The sequence below is a fragment of the Notamacropus eugenii genome, chromosome 2 (assembly GCF_028372415.1).
Source record: "Notamacropus eugenii isolate mMacEug1 chromosome 2, mMacEug1.pri_v2, whole genome shotgun sequence".
Classification (NCBI taxonomy): domain Eukaryota; kingdom Metazoa; phylum Chordata; class Mammalia; order Diprotodontia; family Macropodidae; genus Notamacropus; species Notamacropus eugenii.
Window position 1 is genome coordinate 66,911,711 of NC_092873.1, and position 24,159 is coordinate 66,935,869.

Here is a 24,159-nt window from a genome sequence, read left to right on the forward strand (position 1 = left end):
TTTTCTGTTCTTACAGGGAAGTGGCCTCTGAGTACCCCTCCCAAGGGCCAAGTGGAGGAGGGGCTCATCTGCAAGAAAGACATAGGTCCAAACTCTAAGACTTGCACCGCAGGGGTTGGGCAAAGAAGTCTTTATAGGCATGCGTCATGAAAGCACATCCATGTGCATGTACATGGCCACACCCCAGACGTGTGCACAGCGACACATACTCACACATGCACTACATACAGACACATGGGCACAGACACACACACACACACACACACACACACAGAGTCCTGGAAGATGATCTACCATGTGTCTACACTGGCTACAGTCTGCATATACCCACTTGTTGCAGGCTGCCTTCCCCCTTATACCGGGTGTTCTCTGAGGGCAGGGAAGGCTTTTGTCTTTTTTTGTATCCTCAGGCCTTAGCATGATGTGGAGCACACAGTAGCTTAATAAATGTTTGTTATCTGCTTTTGGACAATGGTATTCTGTGGCCAAGAGGCCTTCTCTTCTCCAGGAGAAACCCTCCCCAGTGCCCAGGCGATGCCCCTTCTCAATCGTCTCGGCCCCTCTCCTGTGGGCACATAAGTCAGGTCCTTCCTAACTGTGGATCCAGTGAGGAATCTGGTCCGAGGGGCTCAGGATGGTGGGCAGTGTGGGAGGAAAGCCCGTGGCCAAGCTTACTCTGACAGGAATGAGAGCGGGCACTCAGGACGGCAATGTCACCATCCCAGGGTCTCTGGCTCCTGGGTGGGTGAAAGGAGGTTGGTGGAAGAGAGATAGAGAGAGGGAGGGGGGGCACCCTGGAGTCCCTCCCACAAAGAAGGAAAAGGTTGTTCTCACTTGTTTACAGAAGTACCAAAAGTGTTCTATGGGGCTAAAACCTTCCATATTTTCTAAGCCTCCAGCCAATATTTTGCTGGAAAATTTGAACCAGGTCCTGATTTGGAATAAGCAAGAGGCTTTTGTTTTTTAAGTGGAAAAATAAGGATTTTCTGGGTTTCTGTCTTGCTGGAAATCAGTAAGCTGGCCACTCCAGGCTTTTAGTTTCACACTCCCTACTGGATGCCCAAGGAAGGGAACCTTGCCCCCTGTGTACCAGCAGGTACCATACCCACAGCGAGCTAGACCATGCCCAGTCATTCCCATGGTTGTGGGCCAGTGGGTCCCCTCTCTAGCCTGGAGATGCCTCATCCAGAACCTGAGGAGCAGGGATGCTGCAAACCCCTGACCCACAAGTGCCCCTTTGCTGTCTGGCCTTCCTACCAGAAAGGGACCTGCCTATCCCTGCATCCTCCAGGGCTAGGCCAGGCAGGCCTGGGTCCCAGGGGGTCCTCAGGCCTCTGAGACTTGGAGATCAGGCCCAGTAAATCCCTGGTGGGAAGGATGGGGCCTGGTCATACACAACTATTTGTAAATGGTGCGGGGCATATGTGTATGATGTGTGTGTGCATGCATGTGCATATGTGTGCCTGTGTGCACATGTGAGTAGCAGGTGCATGTGTAGGGAAGAGGATGAGGACACGGGTGAGCATGTGTTAAACACTTCCCAGATGCTCCTGTTTGTGCTGACAACCACACTAGAAGGACACTGCAAAGGAAGCAGCTGGTGGCCTGTCCAGCATCCCCCAAGCTGACCCAGAAAGGGGGATGGTTGAGCTGGGGGGTGCCTGTGGCTCTCTGAGGTTAGGAGGAGCCCCCAGAACCTAGGAAGAAGGGCCAAAGGGCCTCCAAGAGGGAGGATACACATCTGTGTATATGTATACATGTATGCACATGTGTGTAGGGCTATCTATGTAGTGTGTGCATGTGCACACATACCTATTTACAAATCACAAAACTTCCTACAACCAGCTCTGCTCAGTCTGGGTGGAGGGGGCTTTCACGGTTTTCTCGCTGCTCCGCAGATATTTTCTATGGGCCCAGTTATTCACATGTCACTTCCTCTATCAATATAATGATAGCTCATTTATACAGAACCTAGTATGTGCCAGGTGCTTTACAAAGAGGATCTCACTGGATGTTCACAACAACCTACAGAGGGAGGGGCTCTGATCCTCACTTTACAGCTGAGGAAACTGACGCAGACATGGGTTAAGTAGCTTGCCCAGGATCACACAGCTATGAAAGTGGCTGAGGATGCATTTGAACTCAGGTCTTGGGATCCACCATGGTCCCCCCTCATAGTGGGAGCAAGCACTCCTGGAGCAGCGGTCTGTGCCTTTCTCCAAATGCCCAGCACTGGCATGATGCCTGGTATGCAGTAAGCACCTTACAGATACTGACTGACTGACCACAGGACTGTATGTTGTCAAGGGGATCCTCTGATGGATGTGGGCTCGGTCAGATGTCACCGTTCCTCTGGGTTCCAGGCATCTGGACTGCTCTGGCTAGGCAGCCCCATGTAGGCTTATCCATTTAGGTGGAGGGGGGGGGAGTTGACAAAAATGCCCACGGGCCATGCCCTGGGACATGCTTGGACACACAGCAGAGAGCCCAGAGCTGCGCTGGGGGCAAGACTGGTTTTTCTATTTCAGGAATGTTACAAGTTGAAATAATCAACATTTATTAAGCACCTACTGTATGTGCCAGGTGGCAGCTGGGTAGTGCAGTGGATAGAGTGCCAGGCCTGGACTTAGAAGGACCTGAGTTCAAATTTGACCTCAACACTAGCTGTGTAACCCTGGGCGAGTCACTTCACCCTGTTTGCCTCAGTTTCCTCATCTGTAAAATGAGTTGGAGAAGGACATGGAAAACCTCTCCAGTATCTACCAAGAAAACCAAGAGAGTCAGACATGGCTGAAATGATCGAATGACAGCATGTGCCAGGGGGCTGGGCTGAGTGCCAGGGACACAAAAAGAGGCAGAAGACAGACCCCATCCTCATGGAGACACGAATAGGACAAGCAGGAAATCAGGAACAGGGGAGGCCTTGGGGTAAAGAGGTGTGGGGAGGCTTCCAGGAGGTCTTGAAGATGGGAAACTCAGTGGTCAGAGTGGAGGAGAGGGAGTGTTTTAGGCCAGGGACAGTCACAGGCAGAAAGCTAGTGCCTATGCACTGACCAGTGAGTCACCACAGCTTCTGCCGGCTCCCCAAGGCTCTTCCCACTCCTGGTAGTCTCCTGGCAGCTGCTAGGAGCCATGAGGGGAGAGCCCTGTAAAAAAGTCTTCCTGAGTTTATTTCCCTTTCCGTCCAACAGGCTGCAAGCTCCCTGAGAGCAGGTGCAGCTTCCCAACATCTGGCACGGACGTGCCCATGCAAGGTATCTATTAAGTGCTTGGGATGGGTTAAAGGGCTACAGATCTGCAGTAGAGCCTACCTCCCTCCAAATTCCTTGGACTCATTCAATCCTAGGTCTGAAACACGCCCACACACTCAACTATACACACACCTCACACAAACACCTCACACACATCCACACTTAAATAAACTCACATTCACACATACACATTTCACATACATACTTACCCACATTTACACACTCACACATTCACATTTTCCACACACTTCCATACACACTCACAACACACACATACACACTTTCACATAATGGATCAACACCAGGCTAGCTCTAAGTCCTGCACCAACCCTATTCTCACTGATTTCACTGATGGACCCAGAGAGAAAAGATTCCCTCATGGGCGAGCTGGATCCACCATCAGGCCTGCTGGGAAGTCCAGGAGATCCACCCTGCATTGAGTGGGGAAGCTAGTAGGGTGGGGGGTCCAGGAGCTAGGCAGCATAGGGGGAGGGCCCCAGCAGGCCCAGATGGATGGCACAATCTTTATCCTAGCCATCTTTCTTCCAGGGACCTGTTCCTGAATCATGATGGAACAAGGTAACAGTGAAAGAGAAAGACCCTCAGATGCCACTTCCCCTGAGCACCAACCCGGGCTGCCTGAAGCTCCTGGTATCCCTGGGCACAGAGAAGGATATGCCACGTCCAAGGCGGTGGTCTCAGCCCAGTCTCCAGACCAAGTCCTTTACTTGACACATTTAGGCCAGACTGAACATACAGAGACTCAGGGAAAGAGACCAACATGTTGTGGAGACGAGATAAGGGTCGGATCATTGCCAGCCCCTTGTCTGCTACAGGCACAGTGCTCCCCAGAGGAGACAAATGTCCTGGAAATGTGAAGGGAGAAAGGGAGGGAGGGGAGGAAAAAAGAAGGGAGGGGAGGAAAGAAGGGAGAGGAGGAAGGAAGAAGGAAAGGAGGGAAGGAAGGAAAGGAGGGAGGGGAGGAAAGAAGGGAGGGGAAGAAGGAAGAAGGGAAGGAGGGAGGGGAGGAAGAAAGGGAGAGGAGGAAAGAGGGGAGGGGAGGAAGGAAGAAGGGAAGGAAGAAAGGAAAGGAGGGAGGGGAGGAAAGAAGAAGGGAAGAAGGGAAGAAGGGAAGGAAGGAAGGAAAGGAGGGAGGGGAGGAAAGAAGAAGGGAAGGAGGGAAGAAGGGAAGGAGAGAAGGAAGGAAAGGAGGCAGGGAAGGAAGAAAGGAAGGAAAAAAAAAGAAGGAAGAAAGGAAGGAGGGAGGGAACTGTGCAGCAGGCTCCACGCTGAGCTTTCCAAATATTTTTTCCTTTGATCCTCATGACAACTGTGGGAAGGAGGGCCTGGTGAGATCCCATTTTACAGCTGAGGAAACTGAGGAAGCTTCTCCCTCTCTGTCTCTCACACGCACTCTACCGAACCTTCTAGAAAAGCAAGGTGCCTTGCACAAATCTCTCCCAGAGTTCAGGGAGCGAGCGTTGGGTGCACCTGGTACTTTCTGGTTTTTAATATTCTCCATCCACTACAATGGACTTTACGATGCTTCAATCCAATCAGAAGCTACATTCAGCTTCCACTTATTTAAACGCTGGTAAGGAACGTGCGGACCCAAAAGGGGATGACCCCCCTCCTGTGCCTTGGTTTCCCTGCCATGCACTCACTCTCCTTGCCCTTCTCCTTGTTCTTCAGCTGCTGCAGCTTCTGTTCGCGATGCTGCTTCTCCAGCTCCTGCTCCTGGCGATGCTGCTCGAGCTTCCGCTGGTGCTCCAGCAGCTCCTGCTGGTGCTTCATCGCCAGCATCTCCTGCTGCTGCTGTGGGCATGAGAGATGGGGGCAGGTCAGTCACTCAAGGCTGGAAGCCATCCTCCCCTCCCACCCTCGGGGGCCCCCTGCAAAGGTGGCTGGGGGTGGGGGAGGCAGACCACAGCTGGAGCAGACCCACAGCAGCTTCTTTGGTCATCATGACACTTGAAATTCAGGAGAGAGAGGATGGGATAGCCCCTGCCCTCATGAAGACTACCAGGGCTAACTCTGTCTCTGTGGCTTTTGATAGAGGCAGTGAAGGGAAAAGGGCTGGGTGCAGCCTAATCAGCCATTGACCCCCACAGCCACGGTGCTGGGAAAGGGAGGACATGTGTTCACATCCTGTTTGGGGGGTTTATTCACTGTATTACCTTGGTCAAGTCCCTTCACTTGCCTAGGGCTGCCTGAGTTTTCCAGTATCTGAGGCCCCTTCCCACTCCAGGGCCAGGGTTCTGGGAGGCTGTCGTTCAAGGCCGAGATGCCATCTTTGCCAACACTTGCACTACTTGGTTAGAAGCCATATCTCATGTCCCACTTAGGACCAGACCATGAAATGCAGACCTGAGTGGGTACACCCCTGCCTCCCCATCAGAGCCTGGCACACAAGAGAGGCCCACATAAGCTGGGGGTGCTGCTGTCTCAAGGGGGATTTGCTTCTGCACGAGAGACAGAATCACTGCTGGGGCCCCCTCCTCACCAGTAGCATCCCTTGTTACAGCAAGAGTGGCTGGGACCGCCAGCCCTGCAGCCATAGTGCTACACATGACCAGGGAAATGAGGCCAGGCAACTGCCCCTGACACACTACTGCTCCCCCAGCACCATCCCACAATCCCCTAGCTCTCCAGGAACCACAGCAGGAACCACAACTGCTAAAGACCCAGCAGAGGTCCACCCTTGGCACCATCAGATGGTGCATCACCCAAGGTGCATGGGTTTGGTCAGTGCAGGCAGCATTACAGAAGAGGCCTTGCTGTCTGGACCTCAGCCTGAGGCCTACAGGGCTGGCTCACCTGCCGGCTGCTGAGCTCTCCTGTGTGTGCAGAGAGCAGAGCTGGCTTTTTCCTCCTACCCACATCCCACGAATTACCACATAATAAGCGATAAATCAATACTTTTCATGTCTCCATTTATTCAACTGGGTAGCACCATGGACAGAGTGTTTGGCTTGGAGTGAGGAAGGCCTGAGTACAAATTTCACCTCAGACATTTACTAGCTATGTGACCCTGGGCAAGACTTTTCACCTCTTCTATCTGCCTCAGTTTGCTCAACTGTAAAATGGGGCAATCCAAGGTCCACACTCCCTCCCAGGGATCAGCCTCAAAGACTCCCTTCCCTGGATATACTGTGCGACTACACCAATCTCACTTACGGCCCCCTCAGTAACCGGAGCAGACCCCAGCAGCTTCAGCTGCTTCTAACTGACAGCTTCTTTGGTCATCATGACACTGGAAATTCAGGAGAGAGAAGCAGCAATTTGAGCAAAATGCCAAGGGGTGATGAAAGCTCTCAAGGAGATAGTGGGGGGGGGGTGTCACACCCACCCTTCCTCACCCAGCCCCTTATCTCAGGAGCTGCTTCCTGAACACTGGCCAGGAGTTAAGGAATGAGCTGACCCCCAATGTCAGAGGTCTCCTTGCCCTCAAGGATCCAGACAGTCGGGGGTGGGGGGGAGAGGGGGGGACACAAACCCTAGTTAAGGAGGCAGACGCCCTCAGGCTGCTGAAGGACATAGTCCTGGATATGCAGGAGAAGGTTCACCTGACAGGGGTCTGAGGTTGCTGACCACACTGATGCTGGGGACATCTTGTCTCTGGGGGTAATGCATCTGGCTTTTGCAAACTCTGACCCAAAAACTGGCTTCTAGACCATCCCAGAGGGCAGGCCCTCACTCTGTCTTGGGTTTCTCTAGGTCTTTTCCTCATTCTTTCTCCGAGAATACAAAATCCTTCCAAGAAGTGAGAGGCACCTTGGGTGCAGACAGTTAAAAGCCCAAGGGAAAGGTTTTCTTTTGTTATAAATTTATTCGGAAATTAGCCAAACTCAGATAAATGGCCTAAAAGCTTGCTCCAGCAAGATGACAGCTCTTGGGAGGGTCTCCTCCCAAAATGGCTCCATTATCCCTTGCTCCTAGCATGTTTCCTGTGGTTTCTTAAGCCACCAAGCAGAAGGTCTGGGACAAAGCCAGACAGGGAGAGCCTTGGCCAAGGGGGTCAGCAGGGAGCCCCGCTTCTGCTTCCAGGACAGAGGCCAGGGGCAGATGACGAGATGGGGTACTCAGGTGCCCACTAGGCTCTGCCCCAGAGAGGCATCAGCCACTGCTGAAGATGGGAGCCATGAGCTAAACAGCACAGCCAGAAGAGAGTGGGAAACAGGAGGGCCAGAGACATCATGAGACAAGTGAGAAAACTCTGGAGGCAGGGGACAACTATCTCTTGAACTCTGAGGGGCTGTCCTGGAGAAGAGGACCTCTCTTTGGCTCTGGGCAGGGAGAATAAGCTTGAAAGCTGCTCCTGGTGGATGGAAGGGGCTGCTCAGGGGTGGCCAGCGCCCCTTCTCAGAAGGCTCCTGGGTACAGGCTGGAGGACCATCCTGCAATCAGTCCCATGAAAACATTGTATGCGATGACGTATTTGGCATTGATTGAGTACCAGGAGGTGGGGATGCAAGGGCAGAAATGGAAGAGTCTCTGTCCTCAGGAGCTTCTGTCCTATCCAACATCCCAGAGCTGCCCTTCCTAAGATAACTGGATGGGCCAAGGGGGCAGGTTCCAGTTCTGAAGGGCACAGCAAAGGCAACAGGAGTCAGGTCCTTTGGCTAACACCAACATCTGCCAATATTTATACCATCCCAGACTTCTGCATTTGTTCCATGTCATTCCTCCTACTAGTGAAGACAGCATCTATGCTCTGGGACATCCTTGCTGGGCTGAGTATTAATGGGTATGCCTGGTTGGGTGGGGCTATCCTTTGGTACCAACTGCCCCCTGTGCTCAGTGCGACCACTCTGGACAGCTAGGCCCTCCATCATCTTTCCCCTTCTCCATCTTCCCAAAACTGCCTCTCAGAATATTTGTTTTTCAAGTAGTATCCAGAGAGAGGGCTGCAAGGGATCTTTCAAGTGTCATAAAAGGATCAGGAGGGAGAAAAAAGAAAAGAAATAGCAGACACTAGTGATGAAAACTCAGGAACAACCTGGCTCCTAGAGAAATAAGAGAAACTCTCAGAGCTCAGACCTAACGTGAAGAGACACCGAGCCTTCAATTACCCCTCAATGACCCCCAGCTTCCAGGCAAGATCTCCCACTCTGTCAGCCCCTGGGAACGAGACAGGAATTATGGGGGAGAGGTTCCATCAAACTGGAAAGGCTGCAATCAGCAAAAACTGCTTAATAATTTCTGATATTTATAGAGAAGGGAGAGGAGAAGAGAGGGAGGGAAGGAAGAAAGGGAAAGAGGGAGGGAGGGAGGAAGGAAGGGAGGTGGGAAAGAAGGGAGGGAGGAAGGAAGGGAGGGGGAGGAAGTGCATTTTAAACTAAAATATCTTTACATGGTTGAAGCAGCCGAAACTTTGGATTCCCCGGGGTGGGCACCTCCCCATCTAAACCACTCGGACCCTTGACACCTCATGGAAAACTGGAAAAAGCCCTGAATTTGTAGGCAGAGTCACTTCACATACACCCTTGGGTTGGGGTTTAGTTCCTTCTCCTTCCTGGTCTGGTTTCCTTCTCTGTCAAATGGAAGGGCTGGTCCTACTGGTCTCTGGGGCTCATGCCTGCTTTAAAGGGACACCCTGAGATTCTCCTAAGATGGTCCTTTTGGGCCACTGTGGCTGAAGAAAGCGACAGTTCTCAAGATGAGGAGATTCAGGCATTGAGACCAATCCAAGCTGGGACTAAAGTCCCACTGTGATCCTTGAAACAGGCTAGCTCAGGATGGCATGGTCATCCAATGGGCCCTGAGTCAGTGAGAGGACCCATAAGAAAACCAGCCCCACTGACTGGGCGCTCCAGGTTGGAGGGGGAGGGGGGAGCCAATCTCTGGCAAGGTAGGCAAACCTTTGCCTGCACCAGTCACTCAGCTGGCAATGCCAACAGGAGGCAGATGGGTCAAGGATCCATTCTTGCAGGCACAGTGACGGGCAGAGCTTCCATATCCATTATTCAGCAGTTATGACCTAAGCAGTTCTGTGGATGTCTTAGCACAGAAGTACAGCCTTCCCTGGGCAGGGCAACAGGCCACCCCATCCCTCAATCTCTCTGCTCTGCTTGAACGAGGGTGAAAAGAGGTATTGGAATAATGCGGGAGTGACTGTCCCATTGGAAACCAACCCCTCCTCCCACATACACAGGGACTTGTGCTGAGGTGGTGGTGGTGGGGGGGGTCAGGGATGTTTCTGCTTAAATACCATTAAATACAGGGAGAAGCTGAGCTGACTTTCATCACATCCAAAGAATGCATACACCAGCATCAATGATGACATGTTACTCATCGACACAGGTCCAAGTGTGAAAAAGCAACTCCAGAGAAAAGAAACTGGAAATCATTATTTATAGACTTTAGGAGGAAAGGCCACACGTGCCTCCTCTGGCATCCAAGGTGCAGGGCCCAGGCCAGCAGGGTTCAGAGGCTCAGCAGTAGAGACATCTACACAGCTTCTACACAGGACGACATGAAAGGACCTCCAAGTTCCATCCACCTCCAAGTTCAGGGATCCTTCTTTGCTAGCTGGTGAGAGGCAGAGAGCCAGTTTCAGGTCAGAAGATCTGGATTTGAGTCCTGCCTCTGATACGGGGAGAGTCTGGGAATCTGTCCCCAAGAAAGACTCACGCCCATGGCATCAGTACAGGACGTGGCACTTAGGGGACTTGGATTCCAATCCTGGCTCTGTCCTTTCCTCCCTGGGAATTACTTTACCTCTGGGCCCATCTTCCCACTCATAAAACAGGGATTTGAACCAGACCAATTCATTTGCCAGCAAGTCCCTTGTGAGGGGTGCGGGCTGGAGAGAAGGCCTACACCCACAACTTTGTTGGGCACATTCACCTTCAGCTCTTAGAGTCAAGGGCTCCAAGGAGAGGGCCACACAGCAAATACTTGTCCGAGAACTCGAATGCAGGTCATTCTGATTCTCAGGCCCCTGTGGACATTTCTGAAGGGCTGATGCTGTGCTGATGACCTTAACACCATTAGGAATGTGCACTTCCTGTTCCTTAAGGGGATCAGTCAGGGGAGCAGGAGGGAGCAGGCACAGGGCTGGTAGAAGGCCTGGCAGCCCAGGCTGGGCTGAGCAGCAAGATGAACCACCAGTCACATCTGGGGCCATCATCACAGGATCCATAATAGCCAGAGAGGGAGGAAAAGTCACTCAGCTGGCTTAGCATCCGTGGTCCTCAGTTTCTTCATCTGGAAAATGTGAGGTTTGAATGGGAGGTCCTTCCAGATCAACAATTGCTTTCACCTGTGATTTACACTCTGCAGCAGGTGAGGTTCACTGGCGACGGGCATTGCCCAATGGCCACGGAGTGAGCACAGCTACCTGCTCTGAGATGCCCAAGACACTGACTTGGCGGGCAGAGGACTTTCAGATGGTCTACACCTGTGGCAGAGAACCAATGTGGTATTCACCAACATAAGACTACTGTACCCCTGTGCTGGGGGCAGGAAAGAGAGGCATCCAAGGCCCATTGATCAAGCCTTGTTATTGGGTGCAATAAGCTTGGGCAAGATACCAGGTGCACCCCCCTCCTGGGGGCACCCACTGGGCCTGCAGCAGCAGTAGTACTTTGACATTAATTCAACTTCACAAGCACTGATCAAGTGTCTGGAGGGGGCTGGGTCCTGGGCATTCAGGGAGGAGAGGAAGGCCAAAGTCCAACCACTGGAGGGTTTCCATTTGGTCAGGGGGGAGATCCTGGGTATCCAATCCAAAGACTGAAGGCTGTTTGGCAGAGATGGCAGCTGAACTGAGCCTCAAAGGCCATGAGGGGCAACATGGAACCCAGGACCATGGAAGCGAGGGCACAATTCTGTCTAACCTCTGGCCTCCAAGGGTTGAGCTACCCCCTGTCTGGGGCACCCCACCAGCCAATGGCTAATCAGCCCTAGGCATTGCCCAGTGAGTCACTAGCCAGCAGCTGCAAGCACCAGCTAGCCCAGGGAATGCTGACCTTTCTCTTTTTAAAGAAGAGAGAAGATCTTGACCAAATTCTCTGTTCAGGCGTGTGCCAGCTGGGCCCCATCTCTCTGGGAATAACACAACGGAAGATTTTGCTTGACCCAGAAGAAGGGCCTCACTCAGGCAGCTGACACTGCCTAACTCATCTCTGTCTATCCCTGTGGCTCTCACTCTCCTTTCTCTGCCTCTGTCACACACATGGATATACTGGTACACTCACACATCCATGCACATCCCATTTGCACCCAGGAGAATGCAAGATCTTTATGGACAGGGATGGTTTTTCTGTTTTGATTTATTTTTTCATGCAGTGACTGGCACTTAGGGTAGAAAGGACTCAGAGTTGCTGGTCCAGTGGTGAGGCCCTATACTGGCACTGGAGGAATGTTTATGGTATGCCCACCTGCCCTGCCTAGGTCCAGCACAGTGCCTCCCTATGTGTGAAAAGCCCCAGAGCCTGGGCCATTGGTGACTGACAGGGAGCCCGGTGGGGCGGGGAACAGGACTGGTTTCCTCAACTCCCCCTACCCCTATCCCGCCAACATCTGCATTGGGCAGAGACAGAAGCGTGAACTAGAAGGCCACTGCAGACCCTGTGGTCCTCAGTCCCTCCCTTGGCATATGTCCCTTTTTTTCCTATCATCTCTGCCTTCCCCAGAGACACCTTCCTCATCTGGCACACCTTATACCTCCTTATCTGATGCAACCCTACACATCCTTCCAGGTCGGGCTGAAATCCCATCTCCTCCCAGGATCCCTGTTCCATTGCCCTGAGCTGTAAGTGATCCCCTCTCCATCAGCACCTGGCCAGAGCCAGGTCTGTTCTGGGCTACACCTATCAGCGCCCCATCTTATCTGCCCCTTGGGAATTCTAAGCTGGCCAAGGCAGGGCTGCTCCATCTGGCTCATCTGATAATGGGTCTTCCAGGGGAAGGAAAAGGGAAAATGCTTTGTGGGATGAATGCAAAGGTGGAGACCATGCATTTACTGTAGAATGCTTATTTTTCAGATACTGTGCTAAGAGCACAGGAGACCATGGAAGGAAACAGGGCAGCAAGAAGGAGTGTGCTAACATGGTGGTGATGATGACAGGGGGCCACCTGGGGCCCCTCGCAAACATCAGAAAGACTGAGAAGGGCATCCTCCCTTAGCCAAGCCTTGGCCCCACACTATCCAGGGAGCGGCAGAATGGGCAGGGCTCGCTTCTACACCATGGGGCTCAGGTTGCGGCAGATCTGATGCCATCATCGCTGGCATCGCTAACATTCACACAGCTCCTACTATGTGCTGGGAATATGGTCCTCTCTCAAAGTGGTCAGTGGACAAATGTGGCTGAAGAGAAGTGCTGGGGAACAGGATTCTGGCCAGAAAACATTAAATCTGATGACCAACCAGGGTGAGGACTGAACTGACCTAGGAAGCCCTAGTTGCCTCCCTCATGGGTGAGGGCCAGGATGTCTCCATGGTGGAAATGGGAATTTTGGTTCTGAGATGCTGCCTAACTTTGTGGCTGCCCAGGAGAGCCCATGCCTTCAGGAATCAGGGGCTGTTCCCAGAGCCCACTGGGGCTGGGAAGCTATGAGAGAGAGGTGCTGATGCCACCTCGGGACCACGCTCCTGGGGAGGAAGCTGGCTGTGCCCCCCAGGACCAGGCAGAGAAAACTAATCCTGTCTCCCCAGGGCCTCCCCAGGACGGGCCCCAAATGCTCCAAGACAGTTTGGCTGTGTCTCCTGGGCCTTCTCCAGGTTAATCACACCCACCAACTTCAATTGCAGCTGCCCTCCCGGGGATTGTTGTCACCATCCTCATCATTACCTTCAACAGTACCTACTATGTGCCAGGCACATGCTGAGCAATTCACGGATATTAATTTTTTGATCCTCATCACTCCAGGATGTGAATGCCATTATCTCCACTTGACAGATGAGAAAACCAAGTCAAGCAGAGCTTAGGTGCCTTGTCCAGGGTTATATAGCTAGTTAAGAGTGTGGGGCTGGATTCAGATGTCCTCAGGCCCAATCCTTTCCTTTTACAGAGGAGGCCGGGGCTCAGGAGGGGCTTAACGAGAGTGTTAGAAGCAGGATTCCATACTTGCTGCCAGGCTGGTGCTCTGCCCACCACACTACTGGGCTGCTTCTGGTGTGTCCGTACAGGGCTCTGGGCACTTCCAGGAGCTGCATGGATGTCAATCTAATATCACCATCATCATCCCCAAAGGGGGTTGTCATCCCCAGTGACTGTTTCCTAGCACTCCGACAGCAATAGCCCACCTCTATGCCTTTGTACAGCTAGCCCAAAGGAGGGGACTCAGCTCACATGCTTCCTCTAGAACAGGCAGGACAGTGGCAAGAGCCTGGAGTGTGGACCCAGTCATCCTCCAGGGGTGAGCTCCCCACTCTGCTGCCTTTCCCCTGTCCTAGGCCACTCCCTTCCTGTCCCAGTGGCTTTGGGCCTCAGCTCCCTATGGAAATGCCTGCTCTGGAGTTCTTCCAATGTGGGGGTGGGGCAGGGATGTGCAGAATCCAGCCCTGGATTTATGGTACAGGAGCTTTTCTTTAAGGAATACAGACAGGATGGAAGGAAGCCCACAATCATCTTGTCCAACCTCTTTAAGTCATTGATTTTAAACTGATAAGCGGTGCTTCCAGTCCCATTCCTCCTCTTGAATATTTGAGACAAAGGAGGGGAACAGCAGGAAAGCCCTGTAAACGCTGCCCACATCACATCTGCACCTTCCAATACCTACCAGTCACTGCAGAGCAGATGATACCCTTTCTGGTCAAAAATGATGTCCCCGGGCCTGGGTTCTTCTGGACAAGCAGAGGGGGTGCCCTCCCTTTACCTTTGTTTAAGCGAACGGGAAACTGAGGCCAGGGAGTTTGCTCAACATCCTCAGACAGGAAGCCAGCCCTCACCCAGTCCTGTGGAAATGACTCTGGTTCGTCTTGACATGCTCTGGGCATACTCTAAGCCCTTGGGCTGAGCTTGGAGGAAGGCTATTCTAGACCTGGGTGCAGGGGAAGCTGTGCACAGGCCTGAAGGCCCTCCTGCCTGGACGCCCATGGGTGATAAGGCTCAAAGAGGAGGATGGGGCCTGGTGAGGGGTCTGGGTTTGAGCTGAGGGGCACTAGGGAGCCAGAGCAGTGAGAGCCAATGCCCATCTCATGACTACGCTGAAGACAAAGGAGACACTGCTGGGGAATGAGGGCACTGGGGGCTGAGTGGCAACTGCCACAGTCCAAGGAGGAGGCAGGAAGCGCAGCGTTCCAATGCCACCTCAGGTCTTTTTTGGCTGGGTGATGCTGGGCAAGTCATCTCACCTCTGATGTTGTAGAGAGAGTGTCAACCAGCACTGGGAGAGGGAGTCTGCTCTAACCCTAAGATAGCCCTAAGGACCCCCAGGGGATGGCTAGGAGAGAGAGACTCTGCGCAGGTCCATAGGCATCCAGCAGGACCCTGCTCTGGTGGTCCCACTGGGGCCTTGTCCCCCCAAAGGTGCTCTGGGGCCTGGCTGACCTCTTGCCTGCAAAGGGTCACTTCCCTCAGACTAATGTTTATTAGCTCAGCAGGACCTGAAGAGCCAAGACTTGCACCTTGGAGGGGACTTTCTCCCTGGCCTTACGTCTCCTTCACCCCACAGTCTAGCAGATATCTCGGCTTTCACTCAAGTAGGCAAGACCAATGCACCATGAAGAAGCAGGCTTGAACCTACCCAGCAGAGAAGGAGCCACCGACCACATGCTCCCTGACCATGGGCCCATGGGCCGCCTCAGAACTGCAGCTCCCGAGGCAAAGCCTGGAGCTTGACTACAAACAGAACAACTTCCAAAGAAGGAAAAAGTCAGGAATAATGCCTTGGGGAGCCTGGAATCTCCAAAAGCCTGGAGATTGGCCCAGTCAAAAGATCACCAATCTGGACATTGTGGATTAGGAGCTGGACCATACACCTAAGCACCTTACTGTTGAAATAGAGAAACTGAGGCACTGCCCACAAGTCTGGGGACTTATGCCCCCATTTTACAGGAGAAGAAAATGAGGCCCAGATATGGTGCCATGCTGTGACCTGAACTTTCTCTGTCACTGAACAAATAACTGAACTGCTTCAGACTTGTTGTACGGGCAAGAGTGTGTGTGTGTGTGTGTACGGTTGTGTGTGTGTGAGTATGTGTGAGTGTATGAGTGAGTATATGTGGATACGTGTATAGATGGAGGGGGTGCATGTGAGTGGAAGGGGGGAAGTGTGGAGGACCCTGCCTGCTCCATCTCTTCCCCACCTGGCTCTGGGACACGGGGGCCGACCCCCGGATGCAGTGCAAGGGGGCATATGGTGCAGGATGTCAGCTGATGGCAGTGGGCAGCAAGGGGAGGAAGACAGTACCCACTCATTAAGGGCCTACTATGTGCAGGTGCTGTGCAGGCACTTGATGATGCTCTGGGAGGCATGCTATCTCCCTTTTACAGGTGAGGAAACTGAGGCAGGTTAAGTGACTTGCCCAGGGTCACCCAGCTGGTAAGTGCCTGAAGCTGTATATGAACCCAGGTCTTCCACTGTGCCACCAGCTGCGTGGGAGCAAAGGCCCCTGGATCGTGGGGTGACGTCAGCTGTCTGGGCCTCAGTTTCCTCCCCTGTGCACATGCCTGACTCTCACCAGCACTCCTCCTGCTACAGTTTAATCTGCATCAGTTTCTTCATCCATAAAACAGTGGCTGGGCTAGTCAGGGGGCCTCAAACTGGGACCAATAAGTGTATTTTTAAAAACATTTTGATGGCTACACAGCAATACAACTGGCCTCTCCTGTCCTCTCTGTATTGTTTTGTGTACTAAAATGCATGATTCTGAGAAGGAGGGGGGCAGGATACAGGAGCTGTGAAGATTCCTCAGCCTGGGGAGGCTCTTGGGGACTGCCACAGCAACCTTGGGCAATGATTCAGGGCCCTCAGTTTCCTCATGGGTAAAGGGAAGGGAGGTGGGCTGGGGGATTGCCCCCTGCCCCCACCCCTTCTGCCTCCAGATCCCATGCTCAGGTCCCACACAGAGCTGAGGGCTCTTGGAGGAGCGGGTCCAGAGACGACACTCCACCCTGGGGACCCCTGGTAGGAGCAGGAGAGGCCAAGCCCCTTCCTCCCCCACTCCTGTGCACTGAGGCCCACCCCAGGCCCTCACCCACCTTGATGTGCTCATGGAGCTGGGCCTCATGCTGGCGTGAGAGCTGCTCGTGCTGGCGCTGGAACTCAGCGATAAGAATCTGCCGCTGAATCTGCTGCTTCTGCTTCAGGGCCAGCAGCTCCTGCTGAAGCTGCTGCTCGCGCAGTGTGGGTTCCGTCACCGGCAGCGAGAACTGGTGGTCCAGGCGGAGGTCCATGGGCACGGCTGGGGGAGCCACTTGGAGGGGCAGTGCTGGGCTCACGTCCACTGCAACCAGGAAAAAGAAAGGGATATGCAGACAGTCAGGGGGCTGTGGTGGACGGCCATGCTACGCAAACCACTGACCCGGCTGGCCTGTCACAGAGGCCAGGGCTGCCCCCTCCCAAAGGCCTTCACATACATTTGGTATCGGACACAGCGTCTCCCTGAGGTCAGAGACTTTCATGTGTGTCTTTATAGCTCCAGAACCCAGCACAATGCCATGCATGCAGTGGGTGCTTCATAAATGTTGGCTTGAGGAGACTCCTAGGGTACCAGAAGACCTTGGAAAGGCTCAGAAAGGAGGATCAGAGTCACCTGATGACCGCTTTGGGGGGAGGGCTCCAAGGTCACTACATAGGCATGAAAGCAAAAGCCCACCAGCACATCTTTCCCACCCCTCACTCCATGCAGTGCTCTGATGGGTCTTGCCCCATGCGATTTTGATCTATCCTCCTTACCAGACATTCCTACTCGCCCCAACTTGCACACAAATAGGAAGGTAAGAGAGGGCCCATTTAAGATGGCAGAAGAGGGCATAGCATCGCTTGAGGGCAAGGATGGAATGTACCCACGAGGGGTCCAGCAGGAGCAGGCTGTGCTGCCCTGGCGAGACAAGGGCCCTCTTCAAAAGCATGTTTACCAGGCCGGGCCAACCAAGTGCCCTGCGCCACTCGGGGCCAAAGTGTTTTCACAGAGGCTCGGGCCAGGCCAGAATTTTCACTTTCAAATGCAAACCAATGCATTGAAAAATAAAGCAGAAGCCAAACCCATCTCAGGAGGCTTCAGGTTCATTGAAGAAAGCTTGGAAAATGAAGCCAACCTGCTGGGCTGCAGAGCCTGCTTGTCCCCAGGGACCCCCAACTTTGGCCACACTGGTGAAGAGATGTTGGGGGGCCCAGCTGGGTGTGGCAAGTGCTGGTGATGGCCCCCCAAACCAAACCAAAGTTTACATGCTGGCATAGGGAGGAGAAGGAGAGACAACAGGCAGGAGCAGACAGCTCACTGGCCCGCAAGGAACATGAGGAAACAACACAGGCACTGAGAAGGAGAAACAGCATGGAAACCAAGTAACTAGAAGGCAGTGGTGGAGGGGCACCAGAAGCTGGGAGTGGGGGAGGGGACACATTCTGAGCAGAGTCCTGAGCCAGGTAAGGCAGCAGGAGATTGCAGGCATCACCTACCAGCTTAGCCAAGACCAGCTGGTCTGGCCAGAAAACCTATAATCCAAATAAGCCTGGAAGAGTCCGGGGCTGCAACAGAACGATCCATGATATTCTGTCCTAGTGAATCTTGGGAGCCCCTGGAATTTTGGTTCAGAGCTGGGCTTTAGGAGCAGTCAGATAGGAGCTATGGGGTATGAAGGGGAGGGACTGGAGAAGGCATCAGACCTTCATGACCTGTCTCACATCTGTATCTATACACACACTCTTTTTTTTTTTTTGGAGTGGGGGAAGACTTTCCAAGAATAATATCTGATAGGTGCGATGGTTCTCTGGAAGGAAAGGGGGAAGGATACTGATGAGCAACGAGAGTAGTCAGGTGCCAACTTGGAAGGGTGGACAGTGATGAACCCATGACAGCAACAACTCCCACCTGAGCAGCCCGAAGACAAAGGGGATGACCACATCCCCAATTAGTGAGCTGAAAAAAAGGCAATGTGCCTGGTGCTCAAGATGAGCAGACCTGGAGAATGTGGTCAAGAGAACTGGGAACACCAGTGCAGTGACCAGGCTGGTTCCCGAGGGCCACCTCCTGACACAGAGTGGATGGCTGCTGGGGCTGACTGAGATGCAGGGTCTGCGGACGCAGTCAGTACAGAAATGTGCTTTGTCTGACTGCCTCGACATGCTGGGTGGGGGTCAGCTTGCCCGAACTCCAGGTCTGGACTTCAGGTGTGGGGAGGCCTCATAACCTACAGCAAACAATCCCACTCAAGGAGGCTTTCCCAAAGTTCATATTCCTTCCATTCCAGCTAATCCTCAGGACAACCCTGTCTAAGTAAGATCCACTTCCAGAACTCAAACCAAGAAAGGCCTTGAGGTCATCCCGAATGGGGGTGGGGCTTCCTTAGCAGCCAGGTCACCCAGCCTCTGCCCTTCTGAGAGCCTGGCAAGGCCCCAGACACAGACAGGGGATGGCTGAGACTTGGCTCCAAGTTGGAAAGTCTGAGGTCCAGGGCTCGAAGGGACCACAAAGGCTGTGCTGATGAAGCCCCTCATTTTATAGAAAACTGGCCAATAACACATGGGCACTAGGTGGCATAGGCACCATCTGAACCTAGATACTGTGAATGCAAAGCCACTGTGGTGCCCACCAGGATGCCTCCCTGCCCTTCGTTGCCTCCACTGCTTCTAAGGCTGAGTCGGGAGAAGCAGCAGCAGGCAAGGGGTTTCTTTCCTCCCCAGTGGAGCCTCGATTTTGCCTGGAGGGATTTTTATAACAATTTCCAAAGCATATCAGGCCTCACATGTCTGCTGGTTTTATCTCCTGTGCTATATTTAAGACAGGTTGTCTTCATTCAGATTTTTCCCCTCCATTCCCCTACCCCCTGCAAACAGCTACCAATCTGGAGCCAACTCAAAAACAAACAACTGTTTATTATGAGACGCTAAAGAGAAACACCACCCAACCTGGGCTCCAACTCCTGGTCACACAAAGGCTAAAAAGCACATCCAGTCAGCCCTGCCTGGTCCCACCAGACACCAGGCACCTGAAGGTCATCCCACACATGCCAGGGGCCCAATCCCATATGAGTGCTGGGGCACTGCCCACAAAGACTTAGCTGAGCTGAGGTCCCAGTGTAGATGCACTGAATTTCTATCTGCCTTCCAAGAAAGCAAGGTGGTCACTGAGCCAGCCATAGAGTCAGGGCTTCCTGACTGTCAAGAGCTGGTGGTTCATGTTTTCCAATTTGTCCATGGCAAGGGGGCCCTCTTTCACTGCTCAGCTACGCACACACTAGGAGTGTATGGAATATATACTTGTCTACTAAGGTAATGATGATGTGCTAAGGGTCCAGACTGCCGGACCAGCCTTGTCAGTAAAGGGGCCAGGACATCACTGGAGACACATCTTTCTTGGTGTTTACCTCACCCAAGATGAACTAGTTCATCTTGAGCTGAGTGGCTCTGGGGTGCACCCAGGCCAAATACCACCCCATCCTGAAGAGAAGCGTGCCCACGGAGGGGACTCAAGCCTGAAGAGATGAAGGGGACGGAGTCAGACTTTAGAGAGAGAAGGGGACCCAATCAAAGGCCTTGAGGGAGAGCCACAGTGAATAAGCAAAAACTAGATGAACATCCTGCACAGAGCAAGAAGGAACCATCAGGTGGGTAGAAGGAGCACTGGACAAGAGCAGCACCACAAAAACCCAGAGAGAAGGAAGGGGACTGACAATAGTCCTTTCAGTCTGGCAGCTGGGGGGCCCAGTGGATGGAATGCTGGGCCTGGAGTCAGGAAGACGTGTTCAAATCCAGCCTCAGACTGTGTGACCCTGGGCAGAGAACTTACCCACTGTTTGCCTCAGTTTTCTCATCTATAAAATGAAGATCATAATAAGCCTCCCTCCCAGGGTGGTTGGGAGCACCAAATGAGATAATAATCGTAAAGCGTTTCACATAGTGTCTACAAAGTGTTACAGAAACATCAGCTGTAAACTAAGAGACCACTAGTCACTGTGGAGAGAGTGGCTTGGGCTGGAGACTAAGGTGGAAGTTGGAGCTCAGGGGAGGAGTTGAGGAGCAAAGATGGCAGGGACTTGAGGACCAGGTACAGAAGGGAGGAGAGAGAAGAGAGGAAGGTGCCAGGACCCAGAGAGACCAAGGGCCAGGCCCGGGCACAAGCAGTGGATTTCCAGTGGTAGCCAGGTCTGAAAAGGGTTGCCCAGCAGCCAGCAGGCAGCCAAGGCCCCCACCCTCCACCCCTAGGCCCTCAGGGCCTCCCATCCACACAGGCCCTCCAAGACTTTCACTTCCATACTCTACAATCCCACCACGGCAGGCTGGCTCTTCTGTGGACACAATACCCCATTCAGCAGTTCTGATGGCAGCCCCCCAGTGCAGAAGTGCTCCCTTTTCCTCCTCCCTCCCCTCCTTTTCCCTCTTTCCTCCTCTCTCCCCTCTACTCCCCTCCTCCCCCTCTCACTGAGCCCCAGATGCAGAGGGGCCTCCTCTGGACATCCCCAGGAGTCAGTATCACCCCCTTTCTCCTCTCTACATTCATTCCTGAGTATTTCTTCTCTGGCTGCTTGAGGAACATGCCATCCTCCCAGAACAGGAGGGAGCACCCTGAGATAGGAGATGGCCTCACTTCTATGCCCATCCGCTTAGAGCTCAACAGCGCCTGATCCACAGCAAGAACTTGAAAAGAAGTTGCTGATGGGGGGAACCCACATCCTTGGTCAGGGCCTGCTCTGCCCCATCTCCATCTCCTAGGCTGACCCTTCCTCCCTTCCCCAAGGCCCCACGGTCACAGATGGGCCCTGCTGGACCCCAGGGATGTTTCCACTGCCTCCACATAAGGTCCATCCCCCAGGGTACTCTTACATGGGATAAATGAGGTGAGACCCCCCTCAGGTCACAGCCCAGAATCCCACATGTAGAACCTTCAAAGGACAGTGGGAATGCCACCAGGATGTTCAGAAGTAGAACACTGACTGTTACATCCAGACAAATGGTGAGAATGGACAACCCTAGACCAGAAATGAGCTCCCCTGAGCAGAGCTTTGCTTGTGACCCTCCGCTGTGCCTTGGGGGTGCAAAAGCAGGCAGAGAGGGCATGAGCTCCAGCCTCGCTTTGCAGGCAAGCACCTCCCAAGCTTTCCCTATACCTCTTCCCCGGCCCCTTCCAAGCACCAGAACTGTCCAGGTGCTCACCAGGAGAGTGACCCACGGAAGATGAAGCTGGAGACGGAGAGCCAAAGCCAGCCCTGGTGCATCTGGCCCCCACAGGACTCCCTTCTCCTTCCCCTCCTGGGTCAGAGGCAGCCAGCACACTGGCTGAGATGCTGCCACTGTTGCCTCTAAACAGGGAAAACCAGGCACCTGGCCTTGGATTCGGCCTCTAGCTTTTCATGAATGAGGAGCTCTCTTTCCTTCTGTTCTCTCCTAAGGCAGCCAGTAATCGCCAGCCACACCTTCTGCACTGCTCCAAGTCCAAGTCATTCCAATCTCACAAATGTCCTTGCTTCCCTTCCGACCCCCTCCCCACTGGACCCAGCTTCTTCAGTTAATGGTCAGCATCAAGTACTTAAATATACTCTGGAACCTCCCCATTTCAAGGAATTCAGAGGCATATCCTTTTATAAAGTCAAGAAACCTCTTATAGTGCACATCATTGCTTCCTAATTTATGGCGGGTAGGTCCGAGTTGGGGCATATCAGGTTTCCTACAAGTGGGCACCATACAATTCCATTTCCACTGAAGCTCTGGGAATTAAGAGTCACTTCCTGAGAGCACCACTTTGTCAGTGTTCAAACAAGACCAACAAGGCTGATCCTGAAGGGTGACCCTGCTAGCCGCTTGACAATACCCAAAAGGCTAGTGGAGGTTTCAGGACTCCCATCTGGGAGGGGTGCCTTTCCTGACAAGGGGTCAGGAAGAGAAGACAAGCCAGGAGGAAGGAGGCACCAAACATGCTTGATTCTGGATATGGGCTGACCCGAGGCTGAGTCCTGGCCAGCCTAAGTAAATTGGGGCTGGATGTTTCTTTAGCAACTTTTCAAAGCTGACACCAACTCAAATGGCTGCCTGGGGACTCAAACCTTAAACAGAATGGAGAGAAACCTGCCTGTCACTGATGTCAGAATCTAGGAGCTGGCACTGCCTGGCACCGGAGGGAATTCAGAAGGTGGCTGTGCACTTGCTGTTTGGCCACACACACACACACACACACACACACACACACACACACGGAGACAGACCTGTCTGTGGACTGGCCTTGTGGGTGGGTGGGGAGGTGGGGAATCCCCACCCACCCCCTCTGATGACAGCAGCGTGCCAGCTGCCGAGAACAGAGGCACAAGCACCATTCATCCCATTCACGGCATGGTGCGTCAAACAGAACCACGACTATTTTGGGCTCAAAAACCCAATGTGAATCCCGCCTCCCCAAGCAGCTGAGGGTTCTGACCTACAGCGGCCCACAGAGCACAATGCGACCTTCTCTCCTGCAAGAATGCAGTGGTCCAACAAAAAAGGCTTGTATTCACAGGAAGATTTTATGGCCAACTTGAAAATTGCTTTTATAGGTTCTGCCTTGAGAACATATTAATACAATCCGATACATGACGTCAGCAAGCCACAAAGCCCCCATTCAGGGTGATGCTGAGAGACAGCCAGCTTGGGGAGGAATGGGAGAAGATGTCTCCATCCCAAAGCAGAAGCAACCAGGGGGAAGAGATGCCATAGCATTCTCCTCATCATGTTACTGTTGAGATTGGTCACAAACCAGCCTAAACGGGGTGCTCAGCTTTGCCGCTGGGTTGGAACAGATGGACAGAGGAAGCCTATTATGTCTCGCTGAATTCACAGGGAGACCAAGGAAAATGGAATCATCTCAGCCTCTCAAGGCTGGGAGAAATCACAGAAGTTTCAGCATTATCCTAGCAGCAGCAGGATTGGAAACAGCATCTCCAACATCCAAGGCTTCCAGAAGTGGCCTCCAAGCCCAGAGACTACCCCTAGCCCCTGGCCCCCTTCTGAGGACAAAAGCAGGCTATGGTCCAGAGAAACGGCTAACGGCACATAAGTGACAAGGGACACAAGATCAATGAGACTATCAAGAGACTGGGCTCTACTGAGATGATCAGTAATCTTAGCTGGCATCTCTATGTTATAAAGCTCATGCTTTAAGGTCTGCAGAAAGCTCTACCATTATTACCTTGTTTGGTGCTCACAACAAGCCCAGCAGTTGGTGATTCTGTGATCCCCAGTTTATAGAGAAGGAAATGGAGGCAGACAGCAGTAAAATGACTTGCCCAGGGTGATACAGCCAGTATGTGTCTGAATGTGGAACTGAACCCTGGTCTACCTGACTCCAGGTTCAGTCCTCTGCCCACTGTCCTGTCATATTATTAATATGATTACTAAGCAACAATAATAAAACAGCACAGTGGTGGATGAGAGGCTGGCTCTGGAGTCAGACTGGCCATGGAGACTGGGGAAGGTGGCTTCTCGGCCAAAGGTTCCAGACCCAAACCCATCCTTGCCCTCCTGGCAGGCCTATCACTTCCATGGCATCTCCAGTTTCCTTCTAGGATTTTTCACTAGCTGCAAAATGGCAAGAAGGGGTGATTGTTTGGAAACTTATGCTGTTCCCTGAGCAAGGGAAGCTTGCTCCCACACAAGTGAGCCCTCTGGCACCCTGGGGCACCCCGGGGATGTGTGGGGGTGGGGCTAGACACAAAAGAACCCATTCTTCCCCCTCTGGATCCCCCCACCCCCACTGGGGCTCTTTAGATCATTTTTTAAAAGAAAACCAAGAGATGAATGCATTGGAAAGGGTGGGGGGAAGGGGAGC

General features: G+C 53.0%; 1 protein-coding gene across 6 annotated transcripts in view; it reads right to left on the reverse strand.

Annotated features, from left to right (window-relative positions):
- HDAC4 (histone deacetylase 4) overlaps positions 1 to 24,159 on the reverse strand; it is a 268,595-nt gene that overhangs the window by 85,419 nt on the left and 159,017 nt on the right. For all 6 annotated transcript variants that reach the window (XM_072640709.1, XM_072640708.1, XM_072640711.1 and 3 more), the window contains 2 exons: positions 16,403 to 16,647; positions 4,916 to 5,066 (listed from right to left, as the gene is read on the reverse strand). In XM_072640709.1, coding sequence (XP_072496810.1) covers positions 4,916 to 5,066; positions 16,403 to 16,647 — 396 coding nt within the window. The remainder of the gene's footprint in view (positions 1 to 4,915; positions 5,067 to 16,402; positions 16,648 to 24,159) is intronic.